We start from the raw sequence: 20554 nt of genomic DNA on the forward strand, positions 1-20554 counted from the left end.
TATTGTTTTGGAGTAAGAGAAGGGTGCATTATTGTTTCGGAGTTCTATGTCCCTCGCATCAATATTTTATTTGATGTGCCCAATTATTTTTCCAAAGTAAAACTATTATTCAACTTAAATAATAGAATGTATAATATTTCACATTCTATAAAATGTATAATATTTCAAATTCTTCTGAAACACAAATATATGGCTGTCGATGACATGATCGGACGGTAGATATTCTATCCCGCCTTTAAATTCAAATCCTCTTGGTAGTTTGGCGCCATTGCGCGTATCCCTCTCAACGAGCTCAGTAGCTCGCATATGAACAATCATGGTTTGCAATCGCATAAACATTGCCCCAGAATCGATCCACGAGCCACCAGATCTCTCTCTGCACGACTTCCAACCATTCATCTGCGTTTCTTCGTGGTCAAAACGATTTCAGAAAAGGTATTTTTCTGCTCAGAGAGTGCTAAAATTGCAAAGCGCCATTATTTTCTTGTCGCCGTCATGAATCCTCTACGCCTTGTCCTAATGAAATTATTTAGAGTTCTTGATTGGAAAAATTTGCCATATTTCAACTTTCTGGAAATATTTCAACTTTTTGCCTTGCAGTTCATTCCCCAATGTCACTTCAGGAGCACGCAGGTAGTGATAAAACTTGGGTCTGGCATGCAACTGATTTCTCAGATGGGGAACTGAAGGAAGAACTCTTCTGCATTCGTCTTGGCTCTGTAGACAGTGAGCACTGTTCTTAGACTCTTCTAATCCTTGTTTGTATCATGTATGCGGATTTTGAACTCTCTGCTATACGGTCTTGTCATTCTCCTGTTGTAAGCAGTACTACCCGAGATAACTCAATTGACAAATGCCATTCCACTCTACTGCCCGAGATAACTCAATTGACGTATGCCTCATGAGCTGCACTGAATTTTTGGATTTCTTACTTGAACTTGCTGGTTTTTAAAGGTCTTCCTTGAACGAGCTCTGCAAAAGTTCTGTTATCCGGGATCTGTACTAATATAGAAGCAGAGTTGAGCAATTAGAGGAGCATCTATGCTTTCAAAATTACCCAAAACTCTCACAAGCCAACTCCGACTGCCACCGACCTAGACTGTTTCATTTATACTGTGATATGCCTCTCCTGTAAACTTTCATATTTCTTTTGAGTACTAAGTAATTATGAAACATCGCGGCAACTGTTGTCAGGAACGGTGGTGGGGAAGCAGTAGAAAAGATGGATTGAAATATTCAACGCCCACTTAGGTCATTACCTTGAGTATTGGGCTCTTTGAGAGCCGAAAACTAAACCAGCCTTAGTTGCTGCTACTAATAGCCGTGTACAACCTGCCCTTTTATTTTGTCCGAGGCCGATAAGGCAATTTGGTGTGTACTTGATGTATATATACCTCAGCTCAAATATAATTTAGTGGCAACCAGTTCCCTCGTTTGCATAAGTTTGTTAGCGTTCTATAATTGATGTGACAGTCAAATGTTTTTGCGATAATTGGGGTATTGCATTCTTCTTTGATTATTGGTCTGTTTCTTCGCGCTTCCCCTTGGTTTCGTATTTGAGTGGAGGGAATATCGTTTTAGTGTTGCATATATCCACATTAATCACAAATTTATTGACCAGATCTCAAAGTTTTTGATATCAGAGGTTAAGACGAAACCATATTTTACACTCAATTGATCCAGTTGTTAGTAACTTAGTTGTTTGATGGCTTTAATGAAAATTCAATCCACCAGTTTCCCTAATGGCCTTTTCCTGTTCACTAAACTGCTAAACAATCATTCTAACAATCATTCTAGGGAGTGATTAGGAGAGTGCACTTAGACACTTGTTGGGAAATAGTAGCAGTTACACTTAGGAGAGTATCATCATGTGCTGGCAGCCAAACTTATAGCAGTGACTATGCATTAGAGGCCATTGCAAACCTTTCAAGGCATAGTGAGAATGGGTTTTCTGTAAGCATTGAGTTATATTCTCCGATGCTGTCAATTCCCTGAATGACTGGTATCTCTTTTCTCCCTTACAAGCGCTTTCCTTTGACACCTGAGTTTCCCCAGATCAGCATCATAATACGAGATAGATCTCTACACAATTGTTCCGCTGAGAATGTTATTGATGTCCATGTGACATTTTTGTTGTTTTTTAGGGCAGTTTAACTGAGAATTTTGATGTTCACGTGACTTCTTTTTGGGCAGTCTGAAAGGTTCAGTTCAATTCAACGAGTTCATTGCCACCAAAACTTAAACAGTTGAAAGCTCAAAAATATCTGCAAACAAGCTTAAATCCTTTTTGACACGAGTGGATATCTTGTAGGGCTCTGTAATCGTTAGACTGTTTTTGCAAGCTCAGTGTGGTAGAGATGTTGTAATGTAATGTCCTCAAGCACTGTACTATGACTATAAATCAATCTGCAGAGGATGAGCAGTTCTCTGTTCAGTTCCATATGGATCAAGAGGGGTGCTTGAACCTGAAACTTGCATTGCCAAGCGGTCAAAAACAAGTATCTCCTTCTCTTCCTACTAACATCCTGACAGAAAAGGCCAATCTGATGGTGAATCCATGCTCTTATGCTTTGTTAATACCAATACTCTTCAGAGAATGATCCTTTTAATATAGAAATTTGACCTTCTTTCTCCATGACTTCATCTTCTAAAACCTGTACTCTGTGCCACAAGTCAGTTGCCTCATTCCGGATGTTTAGAATAACCTGGTCTTTAGCTTCTGCTGCTTGCTTAAGCAATATATTCTGCTTGATCATATCACTCTTTTCGGCCCTTAGTCTGCACATTTCATCATGCATATGACATATTTTCCCTTTCAAATCATTCATCAGATTTTTGGAATGTATCAATTCAGCCTCAGTTTCAACCTTTTTGTAGTTGGCATTTTGCAATTGTCTATGCACTTGCAGGTGTTCAGTTTCTGCAAAAAGCAAATCTTGGTTTGCAACAATGGCTGTTAACTTTCGGGTTAACTTTCCCATCGACTCTTCACGTTTTGCAATCTCCATCTCAGTATTCAGTACGATGGAAGATTGTAGTAAATGATGCATCATATTGACTAAAAGTTCTAAACGCTCAAATCTTTACATTATTATGGTTTAAATAAATGTAACTTGACATTCTGTGATGGAACGAGCTGCCTATCTTTCGTGGCATTTTTGGGAAATTACATAATTCATGAAAATAGTGTTTTGTAGCATGCATTCCCATGTTCTTTGTTCTTAGATATTCTCTTCTTTCTTTTCCTTTATCTATAATTTGTTCGTAAACCATGATGACCCGAAGTTGGATACAATTGGGAAAAAAAGACTGCAGGAGATAATGGTACACAGAGGCCTTTTATGTACCAAATAACCTGTTGCTAAACTGTACATTCCATTGACAAAGAACTGCTACTATACCATCTTCTTTACTTCCTAGTATAATATCCATGTTTTCTTAGACCAGTGTTTTATCCACCTTGTGTTCATTTCAGGGGAACCACTACCAGGACAGTGCCGACTGGTTACAAGCTCAAGGGGAAGAAAAGAGATGAATTTCATAATCACATTCTGCTTTGAGAATGAGTTCTATATCTTGATGACTTTCATATAATCTAAGACCTCGTGGAGATGGTTTTTCTTTTTGGTTTTTTTTTCACACCATTGACAGACCCTATATTTAATTTGCATGTTTGCATTTTGAACTTCTACAGAATCCCAGTGGTATTACTAGCTTTGGGGCCTCGTCTATTTCTTCTCTTGGTTTTTTTCTTTTCAGACCTCTGATTCTAGGAAATCTATTGAGCACTTGTTAAAAGGAGGAAAATGATCTTGAACCAGATTCTCTCTTAAGCAAGAGAACGATACAAGTGCCTTGTGCTTATAAAATTTTCTTTTATTCTAGTTTAACAGATTATCATTAAGGTTGTCAATCCTGCATCCCTGCAGAGTTTCTGCATCAGGGTTGTGGGATTTTGTGGATCATGTGCACCAAATGTTCTCTAGCAAATAGTGCATCAAGAACAAATAATGCCCTGCGAGATTCTGTGTTTGTTGAATTAGATTCCAGGCTTCTAGAGCTTCATCCTATTTCACCCTACCAGTACTTTCATATTGCCTTGAAGCAAGCCCATGGTTTACTATTCACTATTCCTAAGCTTCATTTGAGTAACATCATAATGCTGCCTAGTATCAGATGTTGCTGTCTGAGATCAGCCATTTCGACTCTAAGAGCTCTCAATGTTCCACCCATAATGATATTATCCTCTGTATTCTTGGAAAGTACCATCTGCAAGCCTTCCACTCTTTCAGCTAAAGAGCTCATCTGCAACGTGTATAAAAGGGCTTAATACATGATGTATTCTACCATTGATGCTAATAAAAATAATCCTTCAAAATAAAACTCTTAAGCTTCAAAATTACCTCCTCCTCTTTCCGCTGGGCAAGTGTTAGAAGATCCTCATTTATATTGAGGTAATCTGTAACATAGCAATTTAGTTGCCGTGTTTCTTTTTTGGCTTCTTCCACAGTTCCTAGGTCTTCTATTAGACCTTCACCTCGGGTTGGAATTTCTGATGCATCTTCAATGTGTTTTAATGGAGAAATCCCAGCCCACAGTTTTAACGATCACTACCCGATATCAGAATCTATTGGAAGCCCAGATATTTTATATGAGGCCGTTGATTTAGAGGAAGATCCGAAGATGTATCAAATTCCACAAACAAAGAGACTCGTGCCTTTGATCCGAAAACAGTAAGAACCAATTACAGTGATAACATAGGTTTGAATTTCTAGGCACTTGAAGCTTCATGAAATGAACAATGGAGATTGACTGCAAATATGAAGAGGCCCACCATGATGTTTAGAAGCCCCTCGAGCTTGAATCTCCCGTTCAAAATGGCCATACATGAAAAATTTCAAGCCCCTTGATGAAGCATCTTGAATCCCCCTTTCAAAATGTCTTACATTAGGCAGTTACAAAAAAAGATATATGCAGCCCATGTTTCCTGCTCCAGACAAGCCAAATCCCAAGAAAGCTTTCCTAACAACTTTTGGAACATTTTTTTTGTATCCTTAGTCATTAATTGATACATTTTTGGAATGTTTTTCTAAATGAGAAATTGTAGCTTGCCATTTCTTTTAATCAGGATATGAATAGTTTCTTGAAATTTTTAGTTTATTTTTGGAAAACAGTGTACAGTAACTTACAACTATACCTTTGACTTAGGTACAGTGCTATGATTGTGATTTTTATTTTTACAATTGTCTACTGGTTCCTATGCCTCACACTTATATCATTGATGGATTTGCCTAGAGAACCAATGAAAGCTTCCATCAGCCCCTGTTGCCTTTAGCTGGTCTCTTGCCTTTTACTAACAGACCTGGAGCCTATTCTAGCTTGAAAGAGCATTACGATGGACATATAACGTACGGAGTTGTCTCCATCTTTTTATAGCCTTTAAACTCTTCTTTACCTGTGAGTTTTCTATTCTTATCTGACATAACTGCTTGTGACCTTTGGGAAACGTTTCAACTTTCTCTTGTTGGCGTAGTAGCTACAGAGAAGGGTATTGTGTTTATGTTTCTCGAAGATACCTCTGCAAAGTCCATGAGTTTGGAAATTTTCATTTTAGTGAACCTATTGGCTTTAAACCTAGCTGCTTTTTTGGCTTGACAAGTCATCTACATGGGTTTTCTTGTAATGTACAAGTTATACATTAATTTGTAGTATGTACATGGGTTTTCTTGTCATGTACAAGTTATCCAATTAATGTATGGAATGGAATACTGTCAAATGTTCTTGGTATTTGCACAGTCATTGTTGAAAGCTTTATGGTTCATCTGCTTGAGTGATAGTAATTATGTGTTCTACTGCGTCATGGGAGTAATGACTGTGCTGAGAAACTTTCAAAATAAAGAAAGAATAACAAAAAAACACATTGTAGAAATATAAATAAGATAATAAGATTATTATAGAAAACTGTTGAAATATTATTATTAAAAGAAGATATGACAAAATGGCAGAGTCAGGAAGACGTCCCCTGAAGAAATTCTTTTTGCTGACCAAACAATAAAAGTCCAAATCATGTATATATCCACTAGGGTACATGTAGCTGTTATATAGCTTCATGTCCAAACATAAGCATAGTTTAGTTGTTTTACATTTTAGTTTTTTTTTTGGGTATATTTTCCAGTTAATTTTGCCTAAAATTTGATAGGTATCTGTTGGAATTATAACTTTATGCACTCTACAATTCTGTGACCAGCTGAATGTCAAGCAATTGAACCGCGATTTAAATCCTATTTTGTCAGCAATAAGTACTATACTTTGTCTTTATTTAGTGTAGAGAACCAAGCACTTATTCACTTATCAGCATAGTTAAGACTTGAGTTTAGGGTGGCTTTAATTATCTCTGGTAATAGCAAATGATACGGAGGATTGTGCATAACCCACCCCCTTTTTGATTCCAATAAGCAGAGGTGGTCACTATGGTAATCCGATTTCAATTTGTAGTTAGAAAATGGGGTCACAACTTTCCATATTTTTTGTTTTGTTTTGTCTTTTTACATCAAACAATAGTATATTTATTAGAACCATAGTCAACTAAACAAACATGAAACAATTTATTTGACAGGTGGAAGAAGTGATAGGCTTAGAGCAATTGAATTGTAGGCCATGCTTCTTGACAAATTGATGAACAGATGTCTCCTTACTTGAAATTTAGGTTGGCACCATGGCACCATCCTGTCCATCATTATACACTAATCTTGTCATTATCTTCTTCACTGTGAATGACTGGCCTGTTCCCTGCAAATAGATCTGGGCATAGAGGAGCCAATCCAAGAACAGTAATCTCTAGCACAAGACAATATTAATGATCTAAATACCTAATCATGAAGCTTGAGTTTGATTTTTCTCTACTGGTTCTGAATCTCTGATTGAGGATCTCCCACTCGTCATTATCAAACCTTCTCCTTCATCATTGGCATCAGCTGCACTGCTGAGGTACTTTGGTTGGTTGTCATTGGACTTGAGAGCTTGAAGTTTCAAATGATTATAGTAACAGACAGCCAGAAAAGCCAGTCCACACCCACTCAAGTTTATGACTGTAACCTTTTCATTTATTACAGACAAAGATTATGTTATGAGCAGCCAGTCCTTGACAAGACCAGCAACATTCATAGTCAAGGCTGAAGTCTTTCCTATCAGAAAAAACACTGCAAGATTAAGAGCCAAGGCACAAGCAGAAATGTCATGTAATCCAAATCAAAGGAAGAGACCCTGATTATCAGAAATGGGTATTCTACTAAGGCCCAGGGGGTGCTGAGAAAAACAAGGCAACAAGGAGCAACAAAGATGTGATGGGATTCAACTTAATCCCTTTTGATGTTCGTGGAATTTGTATGAGAACCAATTGGGTAGTCTCACATGCAACTGCACTTAACTGGAGAATCACCTCCCATGCATTCATCTTGGCCTCCCCATAAGCTGAAATAGTAACTCCAATGGATATGGCCAACATATTGGCCTCGGGCTCACCTTTATAAGCTTCTTTCTTCAGGGAAACCACAATCAAATACACAGCAATGGGAATTAGAGCTTTCAGCATTTGAAATAATGATACTGAGAGGAAAACATAGGCAGAATTTGAAAACCAGAGACCCAAAGAATACACTTATCAATACTATGGGTTCAACGAGCTTGAAGACTCTTACAATAGCAACAGCCAGTGTTGAGTAGAAGCCCATGTGAATCATGGTGGGACTGATCACACTAAAGTTGTCAAGCAATGGCAACTCCAATGGATATGGCTAACATATTGGCCATGGCCTCACCTTTATAAGATTCTTTCTTTAGGGGAACTGCAATCGAATGCATATCAAATGGGCACAAGAGCTTTCAACATTTGAAATATCGATACTTTGAGAGACATGCACCAAGGGTTGCATCATTTAGGATTTGTACTCAGTTTAGGTGTCATATTCAAGGGGAAGTTGTTATGCTTTCCACCACTTCATAGATTGTTAGAGTGATGAAACAAAAGAGGCTCCCTCTTGAGGCTAGATTATGTCATTCATATCAGCTGTGTTGTTGATGTCCTAGCTCAGCCAGGTCTTGCCAAAACTCTGTTGAGGTTCAAAATTTATTATAAACTGAAATGTCTTCACAAGAATTGACCTCATAAAATGCCATAATCACAAGATATGCCATACATGGCTGTGATTATGGCTCGCAAGACCCTTAGACTTTGAGCAATGAGGCTCGCAACATCACTTATGATGATGCACTCTACAATTCTGTGACCAGCTGAATGTCAAGCAATTGAACCGCGATTTAAATCCTATTTTGTCAGCAATAAGTACTATACTTTGTCTTTATTTAGTGTAGAGAACCAAGCACTTATTCTGCTCATCTATAGAAGGGACAATGGTTGTTTGCCTATGAGGTATAAGGAAATCCTATCAGATGTTTTGTATTTTCGTATGGAATTGAATCATACTCCTGCACACTGTAACATTCATATATATCATAACAAGTGAAACAACTCTTTAACAAAATGGAGAGGGGAGGTGCAAGTAAAACAACTCTTTCAAAAAATGGAAGCTCTCTCAAATCGGGCAATGATGACTCCAAGGACTGCCTTTTGAGTTCTTTAATTTCCTTCGAACTCTCCTCTCCTTTTAGCAGACATTTCAAGGGCAAAGATAATTGCATTTCTAGCCTTCCCATTTTTTGTTCCTTTCTTGTGGTGGTTTTCCCAAAAATTTCCACCCTAAGTAGCGTTGTTGTGGATGAAGTTTACTATTTTCTTATAAATGACATTTTGCTCCTTCCTTCGAACGTTTCGAATAGCTTTAGGTACCATTGTTTCCTTTAGAAATGACGGTTCCATGTTTAATTCGTTGTTTCGTTATGATGTCCTCTCTTTAACCGTGGTGACCTACGTTTAGGTTGAGATCAGCTCCAATGGTTGATGGAAGAATGATTTGTCTAATTGTAGGATGTTGTCAATAGGTTTGTGCAAGGCTCTGTCTCACTAAGTGCCTTACGGAATAATTTTTACCCTTCACAAGTGGCTCCCACTCTCAACCCCTCTCCATTAAATCGACCCCTCTCCATTAAATTTGAACATGACATTTCATGAGTTAAATCCAACACAAACTACTTGATCCACACTAGATAGGTTTATTCTATTGTTAAATTTGAAAATGACATTTTATGGGCTAAATCCGACACAAACTGCTTGATCCACACTTGATAGGTTTATTCTATTGATATATATATATATATTTTTGTTTTGGTTACACTTAAACTACACAATTGTCATTGTTATATTTTTTTAACTTTATTTTTTCTCACTTTAGGAGTTACTTTTAAAACAACGCATTTTATTTATTCTATTGTTGTATATATATTTTTGTTTTGGTTACACTTTAACTACACAATTGTCATTGTTATATTTTTTAACTTTATTTTTCTCACTTTAGGAGTTACTTTTAAAAAAACGCATTTTATTTATATTGGATATATTTTTTAATTCCATTGATTTGTTTGTATCATCATTGGTTGAAGATCAGCGAAAGTAATGTGGTGTCCGTGGCAGAAGATGAGCTAATGCGCATTCTCATATTGATGCGAAACTTTGTGCCTGGATATAAGCAAATTGTTGAGGGTGATTGGAAAGTGGCAGCAATTTCTTACAGGTCATATGATCTAGAAGGGAAAACTATTGGTTCTATTGGTGCAGGGTGTATTGGCAAAGAACTACTTAAGCGTTTGAAGGTATTCATTCTTAGGATCTAGTACTACTTCATGATGTTGCAAACTTCTTTTCAAAAATCAGTGCTCCATAATTCTTACGCATGCATGCTGTTTGTTTCAAAATTTCAATCTAATAATAATAAACATTACATGATGTTGAATTGAATTGCGTTCCTTTGTACAACCCTTCAATTGTAAGCTTCTTTACCACAACCGTCTTTCTATTGGACCCGAATTGGAAAAGGAAACTGGAGCAACATTGGAGACAAATCTTGACGAAATGCTACCTAAATGTGATGTACTTGTCATTAATATGCCTCTTTCTGACAAAACTAGGTGCGCCTTATCACAATTTCATAAATAATCTCTCCCATTATTCACTCAAACATCAATAACACCTATATATTTTGTAGAACTTGTGAACAAAAACCTAATTATTGTTTCTCTTGCCCTTTCCTTTTGGTTACAGTAGGGGAATGTTTAACAAGGAAGGTGTTCTCTACCAAGCCTAGCTTTTCTCTCAGAATCTTAACATCCCCTTTGCAAAGGGTTTCATTAGAATGACAACAACCCGCATTTAAAGCATTTCTCCACCCATCCTAATTAGAAATACAATTTTGGGTTCTCTACTAATTTTCTCCACACCCATTTAATCTAACAATGGACATAGAGCATGTATATTTATACTTGTGCGTTGGAAATACCATTTTATACTTTAATGTTTATTATTTTTGTTTTATTATTATTACTTGAATTTCTTCTTAACAAGTGGTTGTGTTTCTTTTGGTTTTAGTGAAAGTATGGGCTCCAATGTTGGCTCTCTTATTATGGAGTATAATTCATCTTTGAGAATTTTTCAATTATTAAAGTAGGTTAGTCAATTGCTTAAAATATTAAATTTATTTCAAAAAGTTTTTGTTACTTTATAGGTTAGACACTGACTTGAAATATTAAACTTATTTCAAAATGTTTTTGTTACTTTATAGATAAGGCGTAGATTTCTTGGCTCTATGATGAAAATAATGAAGGGAAAATACATGTTAATATGTTACTTGTGCTCTTTGATTGAAAAATACACAGTGAGAGAAAAATGTATATTATGCTAATTGAGGAATGTTTTTCACTTGTCGAACTTATAGTATTGAATTTAACACACTAACACTTTACAACAATGAACTAACAATATTCATGATGAAAATAGCAATATGGAAGATTTATCTGCATAATGAAAAAGGCAATATGGAAGATTCTGATCACGTTCCAAGGCATTTCTTAAAATGTGGATGTGACAAAAGGTTGTTGTGGAAGTTGTTGTTTGTATATGGAAAATTTCTTGATCATTGTGTATAATCCTAATGTTGATAGATATGTCTACTAAATGCTTCCAGTTAATGGGGCATTGATTTGAGCATTCAATATATTTTTATTCTTTATCAAAGTATTCTTTTGTTGTATTTGTATTTTTCAATTTATGCCTTACGGCGTTTCCTTTGCAACATCTGGCGCAAATGCTAGTATAACTTACCTCATTTTATGGTTAACATTGTATAACAAAAACATGCGTTGTGTTATGTAATTAATACTAACATGTAATATTGATTTTTTTTGTCAGAATGCTATAGGTAATGATTGCCAAGACGATGATCCAAATTATGTTCAACATATATCAGGAGATGATGAGGATGAGGATGACGGTGGTGAAGGAGGAGATGATGATGATAGTTGCGGTGTTGGTGATGATGTGGATCAGAGTAATGAGGATGGTCAAGATGATCATGAGGATGATCTTGGTGGTGGTAGCTAGGCATGCACATGCATTGTTTTTTATGAAGAAATTATTGTGTAGAATGACATTGTTATGTTTAGATGGGTGTTGTGAATTTACCCTATATCAATGAGACATTTTGATTTTGTAATCATACGATGAGTTTGATTTATGTATGTTGTTAATTTATCGTAGAATAACGATATTCATGAAATATTTTGATTTGTTAATCATATTTGAATTTTACTTGTTTTGATTAAAAATAATACTGATTTTATTAGTATTATGTTGCTATTTTATACATGTTTTGAAAATTGTTAATGACACATTGTTATTTTTTTGGATGGATGTTGTCAATTTCTCTTAAATTTCTTTACAAATGATTTTGAATTGTGATGTCTGCTTTAATGATATTTAGAAACTATCATATATTTCACTATGAATCTATAAATGGGGTCATATATGTAAAGAAAAATATACTCTATATAAGAAGTCAAATGCGGATGTAACCATGGATGCAAAATTGAAAGTAAAATTGGATGTTAAACTAGGAATTAATACAAAATGCAAACAATTGACATACAAAGTGTTTTAAATTAGAAGTGAAAAATTGTGCAATAGTTGACACAATGAAGGGAACAAAACATGGCATACAAAAGGATATCAAATTGGGCAAAAACAAGGACACATAAATGGGCACCAAATTAGATGCAAAAAAAGACAACAACTAGATGTAAAATAAGATGCAAAGTTGAGCGTTAAAAAGAAGCAAAAAACGTTACAAATTAATATGCCAAATGATGATGCAAATAATGGTGTAAATTTGGGATGCAAACTTGGGTGCAAAAAAGGAAAAAAAAAAGATGTAAGAAAAGACATAAAACAAGATGCAAAATGGGGCTGAAAAAAGGTGAAACCAAGGATGCCATATTGGATGTAAAAAATGATTCCTAATCACATGCAAATTTAGGCTCGAACTCAGACACAAAATTATATGAAAATGTGGACACAAAATGAGGCAAAAAAAGATGCAAATTTGGATGGTGAAAACGATGTAAAACTAGACACCAAAAAAATGCAAAATTGGATGAAAAAGTCGGTGTAAATAATGGTGCAACATTGGACACAAGTAGACACAAAAAAATGGTGCAAAAAGGGGCATAAAATAGCTTAAAATTGGATGCAAAACTTGGTGCAAAAACAAATACAAAACTAGACGTAAAAAATGGCTCTAAATTGAATGTACCATTAGACACAAAATAAGATGCAAAGGTGGACACAACACATGACTCAACATAAGATGCAAATATAAATGCAAATTTGGATGCTCAAAATGATGTAACATTAGATGCAAGAGATGGTGTTAAAAATGATGCAAAATTGGATGAAACAAATGACGCAAAATATGGTGCAAAATGAGATGGGAAAAATGGAGACAAATCAAACGTAAATGTGGATGTAAAAAATGGTCCAAAAAAAGATGCAAAAATGGGCACAAAAATGGATGCAAAATTTGGTGCTAAATCAAATTCAACACATGGTGCAAAGATAGGCACCAAAGCTGGTGCAAAAATAGAAGCAAAAACTAGTGTAAGACTAGATACAAAACCTGGCGTAAGACTAGATGCAAAAACTGACACAAAATGGATGCATAAAAAGACGTTAAATTGGATTCAAAATACAGTGTAAACTTGATGCAAATGATGGTGCAAAAATGGAAGCAAAGAATGACACAAAATAGGAAGCAAAAGAGAATGAAAAATAGATGCAAAAAATGACACAAAACTAGAAGCAAAACCTGTCATAAAATAAGATGCAAATCTTGGTTCAAAATTTGACGCAAAAAATGATGCATAGTTTGGTGTAAAAAATGATGCAAAATCTAGCGTGAAAAAGGATGCAAAATCAGGTGCAAAAAAGGACGCTTTAAAAATTGTACAATAGAGCCAGATTTAGCGCCAGGTTGCTCATCACAATTACAAAAAAAATGCACTAAAATCTGGCGCTAAATCTGGCGCAAATCGCTGGTTTTGTTGTAGTGTCCCTTCTTCATTACCAATTAATTACTAACAAACAACTACATACACATATAGAAATATAACACAACACTTGTAACATTCAAAAACATTACCACCCAAATCCAAACACATAAATACACAAACCACTCAAAGCATATAAGCGAAAACGTACAAACCATTCAAGGCAAGAAACAAAAATAAAATTAAAGAAGAGAATGATATATTCATGTCAAACAAAGAAAACATAATGTAAATTTCAAAGTATGAAGTTTATCTCAAACATATACATAATAATGATAATCTAAAAATGTGTCATTGTCGCCTTCAATTGGAACGAGCCTAGATCCATCTAACTCTAGTTCTATCATGCCTCTCGAGGGATCAAATCCCTCGAGGTTTGGAGTGTGGAATTTGAGGAATGGTTTGCACCTCGAGGGATTTGATCCCTCTCGGCGCACGATAGATCCAAAGATAGATGGATCTAGGATGGTGAAAAAACCAAACCACAAAGAAAAATCTTCATGATGGATCATATTGGATCGTTTGTCGACAAAATTCTGATGATGTGAATTTTACTAAAAGTTTTCTTAATTTCATAATATGGATCACAAATTATAAATTCAATTAAATAAAAAGATATTATGATTTTACATTTACCTCAATTTATTTGACTTTGTCTAATATCAAGTCAAGAAACAAACCATTCAAGGCAAGAAACAAAAATAAAATTAAAGAAGAGAATGATATAGTCATGTCAAACAAAGAAAACATAATGTAAATTTCAAAGTATGAAGTTTATCTCAAACATATACATAATAATGATAATCTAAAAATGTGTCATTGTCGCCTTCAATTGGAACGAGCCTAGATCCATCTAACTCTAGTTCTATCATGCCTCTCGAGGGATCAAATCCCTCGAGGTTTGTAGTGTGGAATTTGAGGAATGGTTTGCACCTCGAGGGATTTGATCCCTCTCGGCGCATGATAGATCCAAAGATAGATGGATCTAGGCTGGTGAAAAAACCAAACCACAAAGAAAAATCTTCATGATGGATCATATTGGATCGTTTGTCGACAAAATTCTGATGATGTGAATTTTACTAAAAGTTTTCTTAATTTCATAATATGGATCACAAATTCTAAATTCAATTAAATAAAAAGATATTATGATTTTACATTTACCTCAATTTATTTTACATTTACCTCTGCTCCAGACAAATTCATGATTGAGAAATTGATTGAATGTTTTAAATTCATGATTAGGAAGTTAATTGAATAGTTTAAATTCATTTATACATTTACTTATATTGTTGTTTAAGTTTCTTATAATAGAGCCAATATGAGAAAATGTGATTTAGAGGGACTCGGCGATGAAGAGGGTTTTGGCTGCAGGAGCTGGAATTGAACCAAGGCCGCTTAGGCCGATGGCCTAAGGCGATGCAGACAAGGTTTTCAAGCTGGATGACGGAGGCAGAATCGTACGAAGTGGGACAGCGTGGGTCTACAACGAGGCAGGTGACTAGAAGGAGAGCATGATGAGGACAGCTGGGAGTTAAAAGCAGGGCGGCCTCGGAACGTGGAGCATATATTTTTCACTACGCAGGAGGATGGTTTTAATATTGGGGGTAAATGTGCTGGCACCATTTCCGGTCTATCCGAGGCTCTATACAGAATTCGTAGGAGGAAACAGACCGTTAGCGGTTCCCTGTGATTGTCTGCAGCAGATTTATAACCATGGTAAAACCTAGAGAAGAAATCGACCTCGACCCTGCACCGGAAGATATTTTGTCGGTTTGGGGTAAGGAAATAACCGCCCAAAATATTGACAAGTTTTTTGGGTCAGCTGGCAGTCATGCAACTGAGAAATACACTCCGGAAGGTTCATGGAGTAACAGGACACCAAAGGGCTATTGGAGGAAAGCTTGGAGCTGGCCGGGCTGAACAGTCAAGGAGTTAGGGGTCTGCAGGAGCCGAGTTTTCAAGAGGAGGGTTTCCATCTGACAGGAAAACCCTACGTTTCTCAAGTAAGTAAAGAAAAACCCTACTTTCCTGATCCTTTCTTATCTGGAGGGCTTGAAGACATTGTTAATTACAAGTCGAAAAAAGGGATTTGGAGATGTGCAGGAGGAGGTCTAAAACATAACATAGTAGTGGCGGAGGGAGGAAGGACGCCGATAGTTACCAGATCCATATTCGTAAAAGGGTCGTTTAGCCCCAGTCCGGGCACCGGATTGGCTGGCTTAGGAGCGGGTGAACTCTCGGAGCTCAGGAAGGATCCCTCTGGATCGGATAATGGGACGCTGAAAGAGGGCACCGGATTTGTAGAGGGCTTAGACAAAGGAAATGGAGGTAGAACCTCAACAGACATCTCTGCTAAGGGAAGGCTCACCTTGGACAAGGCCGAGCATGTACAGCTAGAAGAAGCGGTCAAGAGTGTCCCAAAAGCACAAGATAGGGAGGAGACTTCTGAGAAAGAAAAGACAGGGGAGAAAAGGACAAAAACAGAAGCCCATCAAGAAGAACAAATTCGAAGCAAACTTATTTCTGGGTATGGATGTTCAGGTAGAAGATGCATTAGAGGTGGTTGAATGCACACTGGTAGGGAGAGCACGGGGCAAGAGTTACTCAGGAAAATTCATCAAACATTGGGCGGAACAACAGTGGCAGACGGCCCCAGTTAAAAGTTTCAAGGTAGCAGCTCTAGTGAAAGGGTGGTTTATGGTGAGATTCGAGAGCAAGGAAGCGGCGGACTGGGTAGTGGGGAGGAATTGGGCTTTTGGGAATCGCCCAGTGTTATTCAAACGGTGGACTCCGCTATTTGACGCGAAAAGGGAGAAGGTTGATGAGTTTCCTGTTTGGGTTCGGGCACCTGGGCTACCCCCTTTCCTTTGGGTGGAATCGGTGTTTAGATCTATAGGGAATTTTCTCGGCACATTCCTGGAGGCGGACATGTCCTTTATTCAAACACACAACAAAGCCATGGCTCGGATCCTGGTCAGTTTAAACCCAAGAGAAGGTCTTGCGGAAACCATCAATCTTCAATACAACGATTACGTTTTTGAACAACCTCTGGACTATGAACATCTACCATTTAGATGTCATAGATGCCACGAATACGGCCATCTGGCTAGAGATTGTCCGTTGGGCAATCGCCGAAGAAGGACTCAAAAAACTGCCGAGCAAGAGGAGAATATAGCAGAGTTGAAAAGGGTTTCCGGGACAGAAGAGATCCATGTGGAGGATTCTATGGATGTGGACATAAATCAAGAAGGGAAACCTAAGGAATAGGCCTTAGAAGGTCCTCCAGACAGAGAGGACGCGGTTTAGGACCAGCGCGGATCAGAGAACCTGACAAAGAAACCCATCAATAAACTAACAGCGACCTCAATTGAAGACTCAAAGGGTATGCAACTAGACTCAAGTAATCCATCTTTGTCAGAAATTAAAGATGCTTGCTTGATATCTGGCTCACAAATCAATAATTGTAACTATGATGAACAATTAAATGTTGATAACATCACTACTGCTATTCCTTCCTTAGACCTGAACTGTGATGATGTTCCAAGTAAGAAAGAGGAATCTGTTCCCTCCTCCCCTGTATGTCATTATAATCTTCGATCCCTTGATAAAAAGCCTGCGAACCTAGAATCGATCGGTGGTTTAGGCCCAACCTCTTCACAGGCCTTTAGAAGGAAGGCTAGGGGCAGGAAATCAAACCTGTCCAAAGCACAGGTAAAATCAAAGTTTGATGTGGCTGACGGAAAACAAATGTCTATCCCTGGGGCGCTTAGAGCAGTGAATCCCCATGAGAATGTAATTAAATGATATTTTAATCCTGGAATTGCAGGGGTTTAGCCAGTAAACCCAAAAAACTGGCCCTTAAGGAGATAGTTATGCGCTATAATCCTGATGTTCTTCTACTGAAAGAGACTCTCGGTAAAAGTTTAGATGTGGAGATGACCCTAAGATCTATTCTTCCAGGCTGGCACTTTCTCGCAGTAGATTCGGTTGGACATTCGGGTGGCTTGGCCATGGGGTTCAGGGAAGGAAGGTTTCAGATATTTAACCATTGGGGAATGGCTCATGCGTTAGGGATGGAGTTCCAATCACCAGAGTTCGGTTTCCCCCTGTTGATCTTAATCATCTACGGGCCATGCCAGGGGAGGGTAAACTTCTGTACCGACCTCCTATCAAAATCAGTGTTGAAAAGAGAGGCACACTATATAAACTTACAATTACTAAGAGAGGCACACCATCAAAACATAAAGCAACATGGATCCCAAACAATGCTGCAAAACCCTGGTCTTTCCTTAGCCAAAAATGCAGAAATGAATGTACAATAGAGTGCCAAGCTTTTCCCAAGAGTCCAACCCTGAAAATGACTTAGAAATTACATAATATAGACAAGCCAACCTCTTCCCTTGCCTCTAGGGGTCGAGCTCATCCTTCTAGGAGCTGTTTCAACCAATTCTAAACAAAGCACTAAAATCTAGGCAATCAAAACAACTTGCCTCTATAAGGTAGGAAACTGATTCATTCATTAAATTTTCACTCTTTGGTGAATGAATCCTCTAGAACAAGTAACTAAGTGTCAAAATTACATCATGTTCACTCAATTACATCAAGATAAGTCAAAAATTACATCACAAAGCAAAACTAGTCAAACTGGCCGAATTTCTGAGCTGGAAGGTGAAAAATTGGGCCAAAAACCTCTGTGCGCCGCGCCAATTTCTGTATGCGTCGCGCTACTTTGCTGCTGATTTTGAGGCACTTGCTGAAGTCTAAATTGAGCACAAGTGTGCTTTTTGGAAAGCCCTGCCTGTCTACTTTCCAACCCAAGTGGAATTTCTGAATATGGTGCCCATTTGCCCCTCCAAAACCTCAATCTCCCAAGACTTCTTCCTGTGTGAAATTAGGGGCAGAAAGGTCATTTTTAGGGTGTTTTTGGCCTCTTGAGGACTCAAAAATTGCCCAAATTTCTTGTCCAAGAACCAACAGTCATGATTTTCCATGAAAAATCCAAAACTATAAACTTTTTTGCATTTGGAGCCTCCTATTGTAAGCGCGCGCCACGTGGCGCTGCGCACAGGGAGAAAAACCTTTTTTTGCACAAAATTTTTCAAAAATACCAAAGAGGCCTCAGTCAATATCTGAAGACGATCGAGCTCCCTTTGCCTCTTTTTCTTCTTGATTGCCTTCCTCAATTTCGCCTTCAAATTCCTGATTCGGGCCTTGCACACTTTGTTGCGCGCCATGTAATGAAAAGCCATGTGTCTCAGCAGTGCATGGTCTTTTTCGGCCTTGTCCAATAGCCTCTCTAAGTGCATGTTCACTCTCTCAAGATTGGCCTCCCGATCCTCATTAATTTCTTGCTCCAATGATGTGAGCTCAACTCTTCTCCTTTGTGTAGCTTGGCGATGCTCACGAATGTTTTGTAGCTCCATGATCGCTTGTTGATCTTCAAGTTGTTTGTTCCTCTGCTCTAAGTATTTCATGGTCCACTTAGCCCTCTCCAAGTCAAGGGATAAGGCTTCGATCTCTGATTGCTGCTCCTGGATGATCTCTCTAAGTTTGGCGCTTTGTGGACCTGTATATGTATCATCATCATGAAGGAGAATGAACTCGGTCTCTCGTTCACCTGATGGCTCACCTGAAGGCCCCTCATCCTGCATTGGATCCTTGCCTTTGTCCTGTACCTGTGATGCTGATGGAGAAAGCGAGGCCCCTTCCACCCTGGGTGGAAATAACACTCGCTTTGCCACTGCAAACAAATGTCTGGTGCCTCTCTGATATGTGATGAAAACTGGCACACTAGCAGTCTCATGGCGCCCATACTGATGAGAAGGTTCACCCTCATGCTTAACCTTTGATACTCCCCGTGAAGCTCTGAAGAAGTCATGGGAGATGAACTCATCCCAAGTGATGCCCTACAATCCAAGCTGATGAACCACCAAAATCTTTATAAGAGCAAAATGATATACACTGTTAAGTTGCTGCTGAGGGGTTTTACGCTGTATAAAGGTGGTCATTCTCTCAATGTTCTGACAAATGAAATACGGAATGTTCATCATCCGTACCCTGGTGAAATGCATGAGCAACCTGATGTGATAAGCATAAAGACGAGAGAACCGTCCCTCACAGCTGAAATATTTCATGATCAATCTCATTAGTGGAGCATATTCATCTTTCAGATACCGGAACGGGAATACTCTCTTGAGCTGCCTCAAGCAATTGGTTTTAATGTATGGCTCATAATGCTGCCGATCAATCTTTTGTTTCTTGTGCCATGGTTCCCCAATGTTCGGTATACCGGTTGCTAATGAGACAGATTCTGGTGTAAGTGTGAAGGTGACACCAGCCAAGATAGCTTGATCTCCGTGCAAGTGCAACACAAAAAGACGAGCCAACTCATGATGAAATTGGACACTAGCCACCTTTTGACAAAATTCGTAGCATGACTGACGCTGAAAACACTGCATAGCAAGAGAGCAGGCCTGCAATTCTGTAAGGGTGGTTGATTCTTCCCTAACATGCATGCCACTTTTATGAGGCCTCCGAGGTGCCTGTTCTTCCAAGGGAGAGTCACTTTGGGTTTCCACCTCATAGTCCGATGAATGCTCAGATGTCATGACTGCTATAGAAAAAACCTTGAAGACAAGATGACTACTGTGTATGAACTGTGCTTGAACTGCTCTTTTTTGGTGTTGTATTTCAATTTCTGCCACCAAGGGAAAAAACAAATGCAATAGGGACTGTTAGGGATTGTTAGGAAGGGGAAACAATATCGAGGAATGGGAATTATTGGGAGAAATTTAATAGGGAAATATGGGAGAGGGTTTGAGGGATTTGATGTATGGGAATAGGGTTTAGGGTTTGGGATTAGTTGTATAGGTTTTGAGGTGTGAGGTTAGGGGATTTGGGATAGAGTATGTAGGAGAAGGGAGTAATGGATTTAGGTGATAGGGAATTAAGGATTAGTGAAGATAAGGGAACAAATGGGAGGGAGACAAAATCTTGGTGGCAAAAC

At 37.9% G+C, this 20554-nt stretch overlaps 1 protein-coding gene across 4 annotated transcripts; it reads left to right on the plus strand.

Annotated features, from left to right (window-relative positions):
- Nucleotides 1-238: 238 nt before the first annotated feature.
- Nucleotides 239-9818, plus strand: LOC149202590 (formate dehydrogenase, chloroplastic/mitochondrial-like). Of its 4 annotated transcripts, none has more exons than XM_089400014.1 (3): nucleotides 239-435; nucleotides 624-726; nucleotides 9556-9676. In XM_089400014.1, the coding sequence occupies exons 1-3, from the start codon at nucleotides 307-309 to the stop codon at nucleotides 9567-9569; spliced, it is 246 nt and encodes an 81-aa protein (XP_089256140.1). In that variant the 5' UTR covers nucleotides 239-306; the 3' UTR covers nucleotides 9570-9676. The 4 variants fall into 4 exon arrangements, 3 of the variants coding, with proteins under 3 accessions (XP_089256140.1, XP_089256139.1, XP_089256138.1); XR_016253554.1 differs by having other exon boundaries at nucleotides 242-435; nucleotides 601-726; XM_089400013.1 differs by lacking the exon at nucleotides 624-726 and having other exon boundaries at nucleotides 9561-9818.
- The last annotated feature ends 10736 nt before the right edge of the window (nucleotides 9819-20554 follow it).

The sequence above is a fragment of the Pinus tabuliformis genome, chromosome 2_1 (genome assembly GCF_031772625.1).
Source record: "Pinus tabuliformis cultivar Carrire ecotype Pingquan chromosome 2_1, CPIR1, whole genome shotgun sequence".
In the NCBI taxonomy this organism is placed as follows: Eukaryota; Viridiplantae; Streptophyta; class Pinopsida; order Pinales; family Pinaceae; genus Pinus; species Pinus tabuliformis.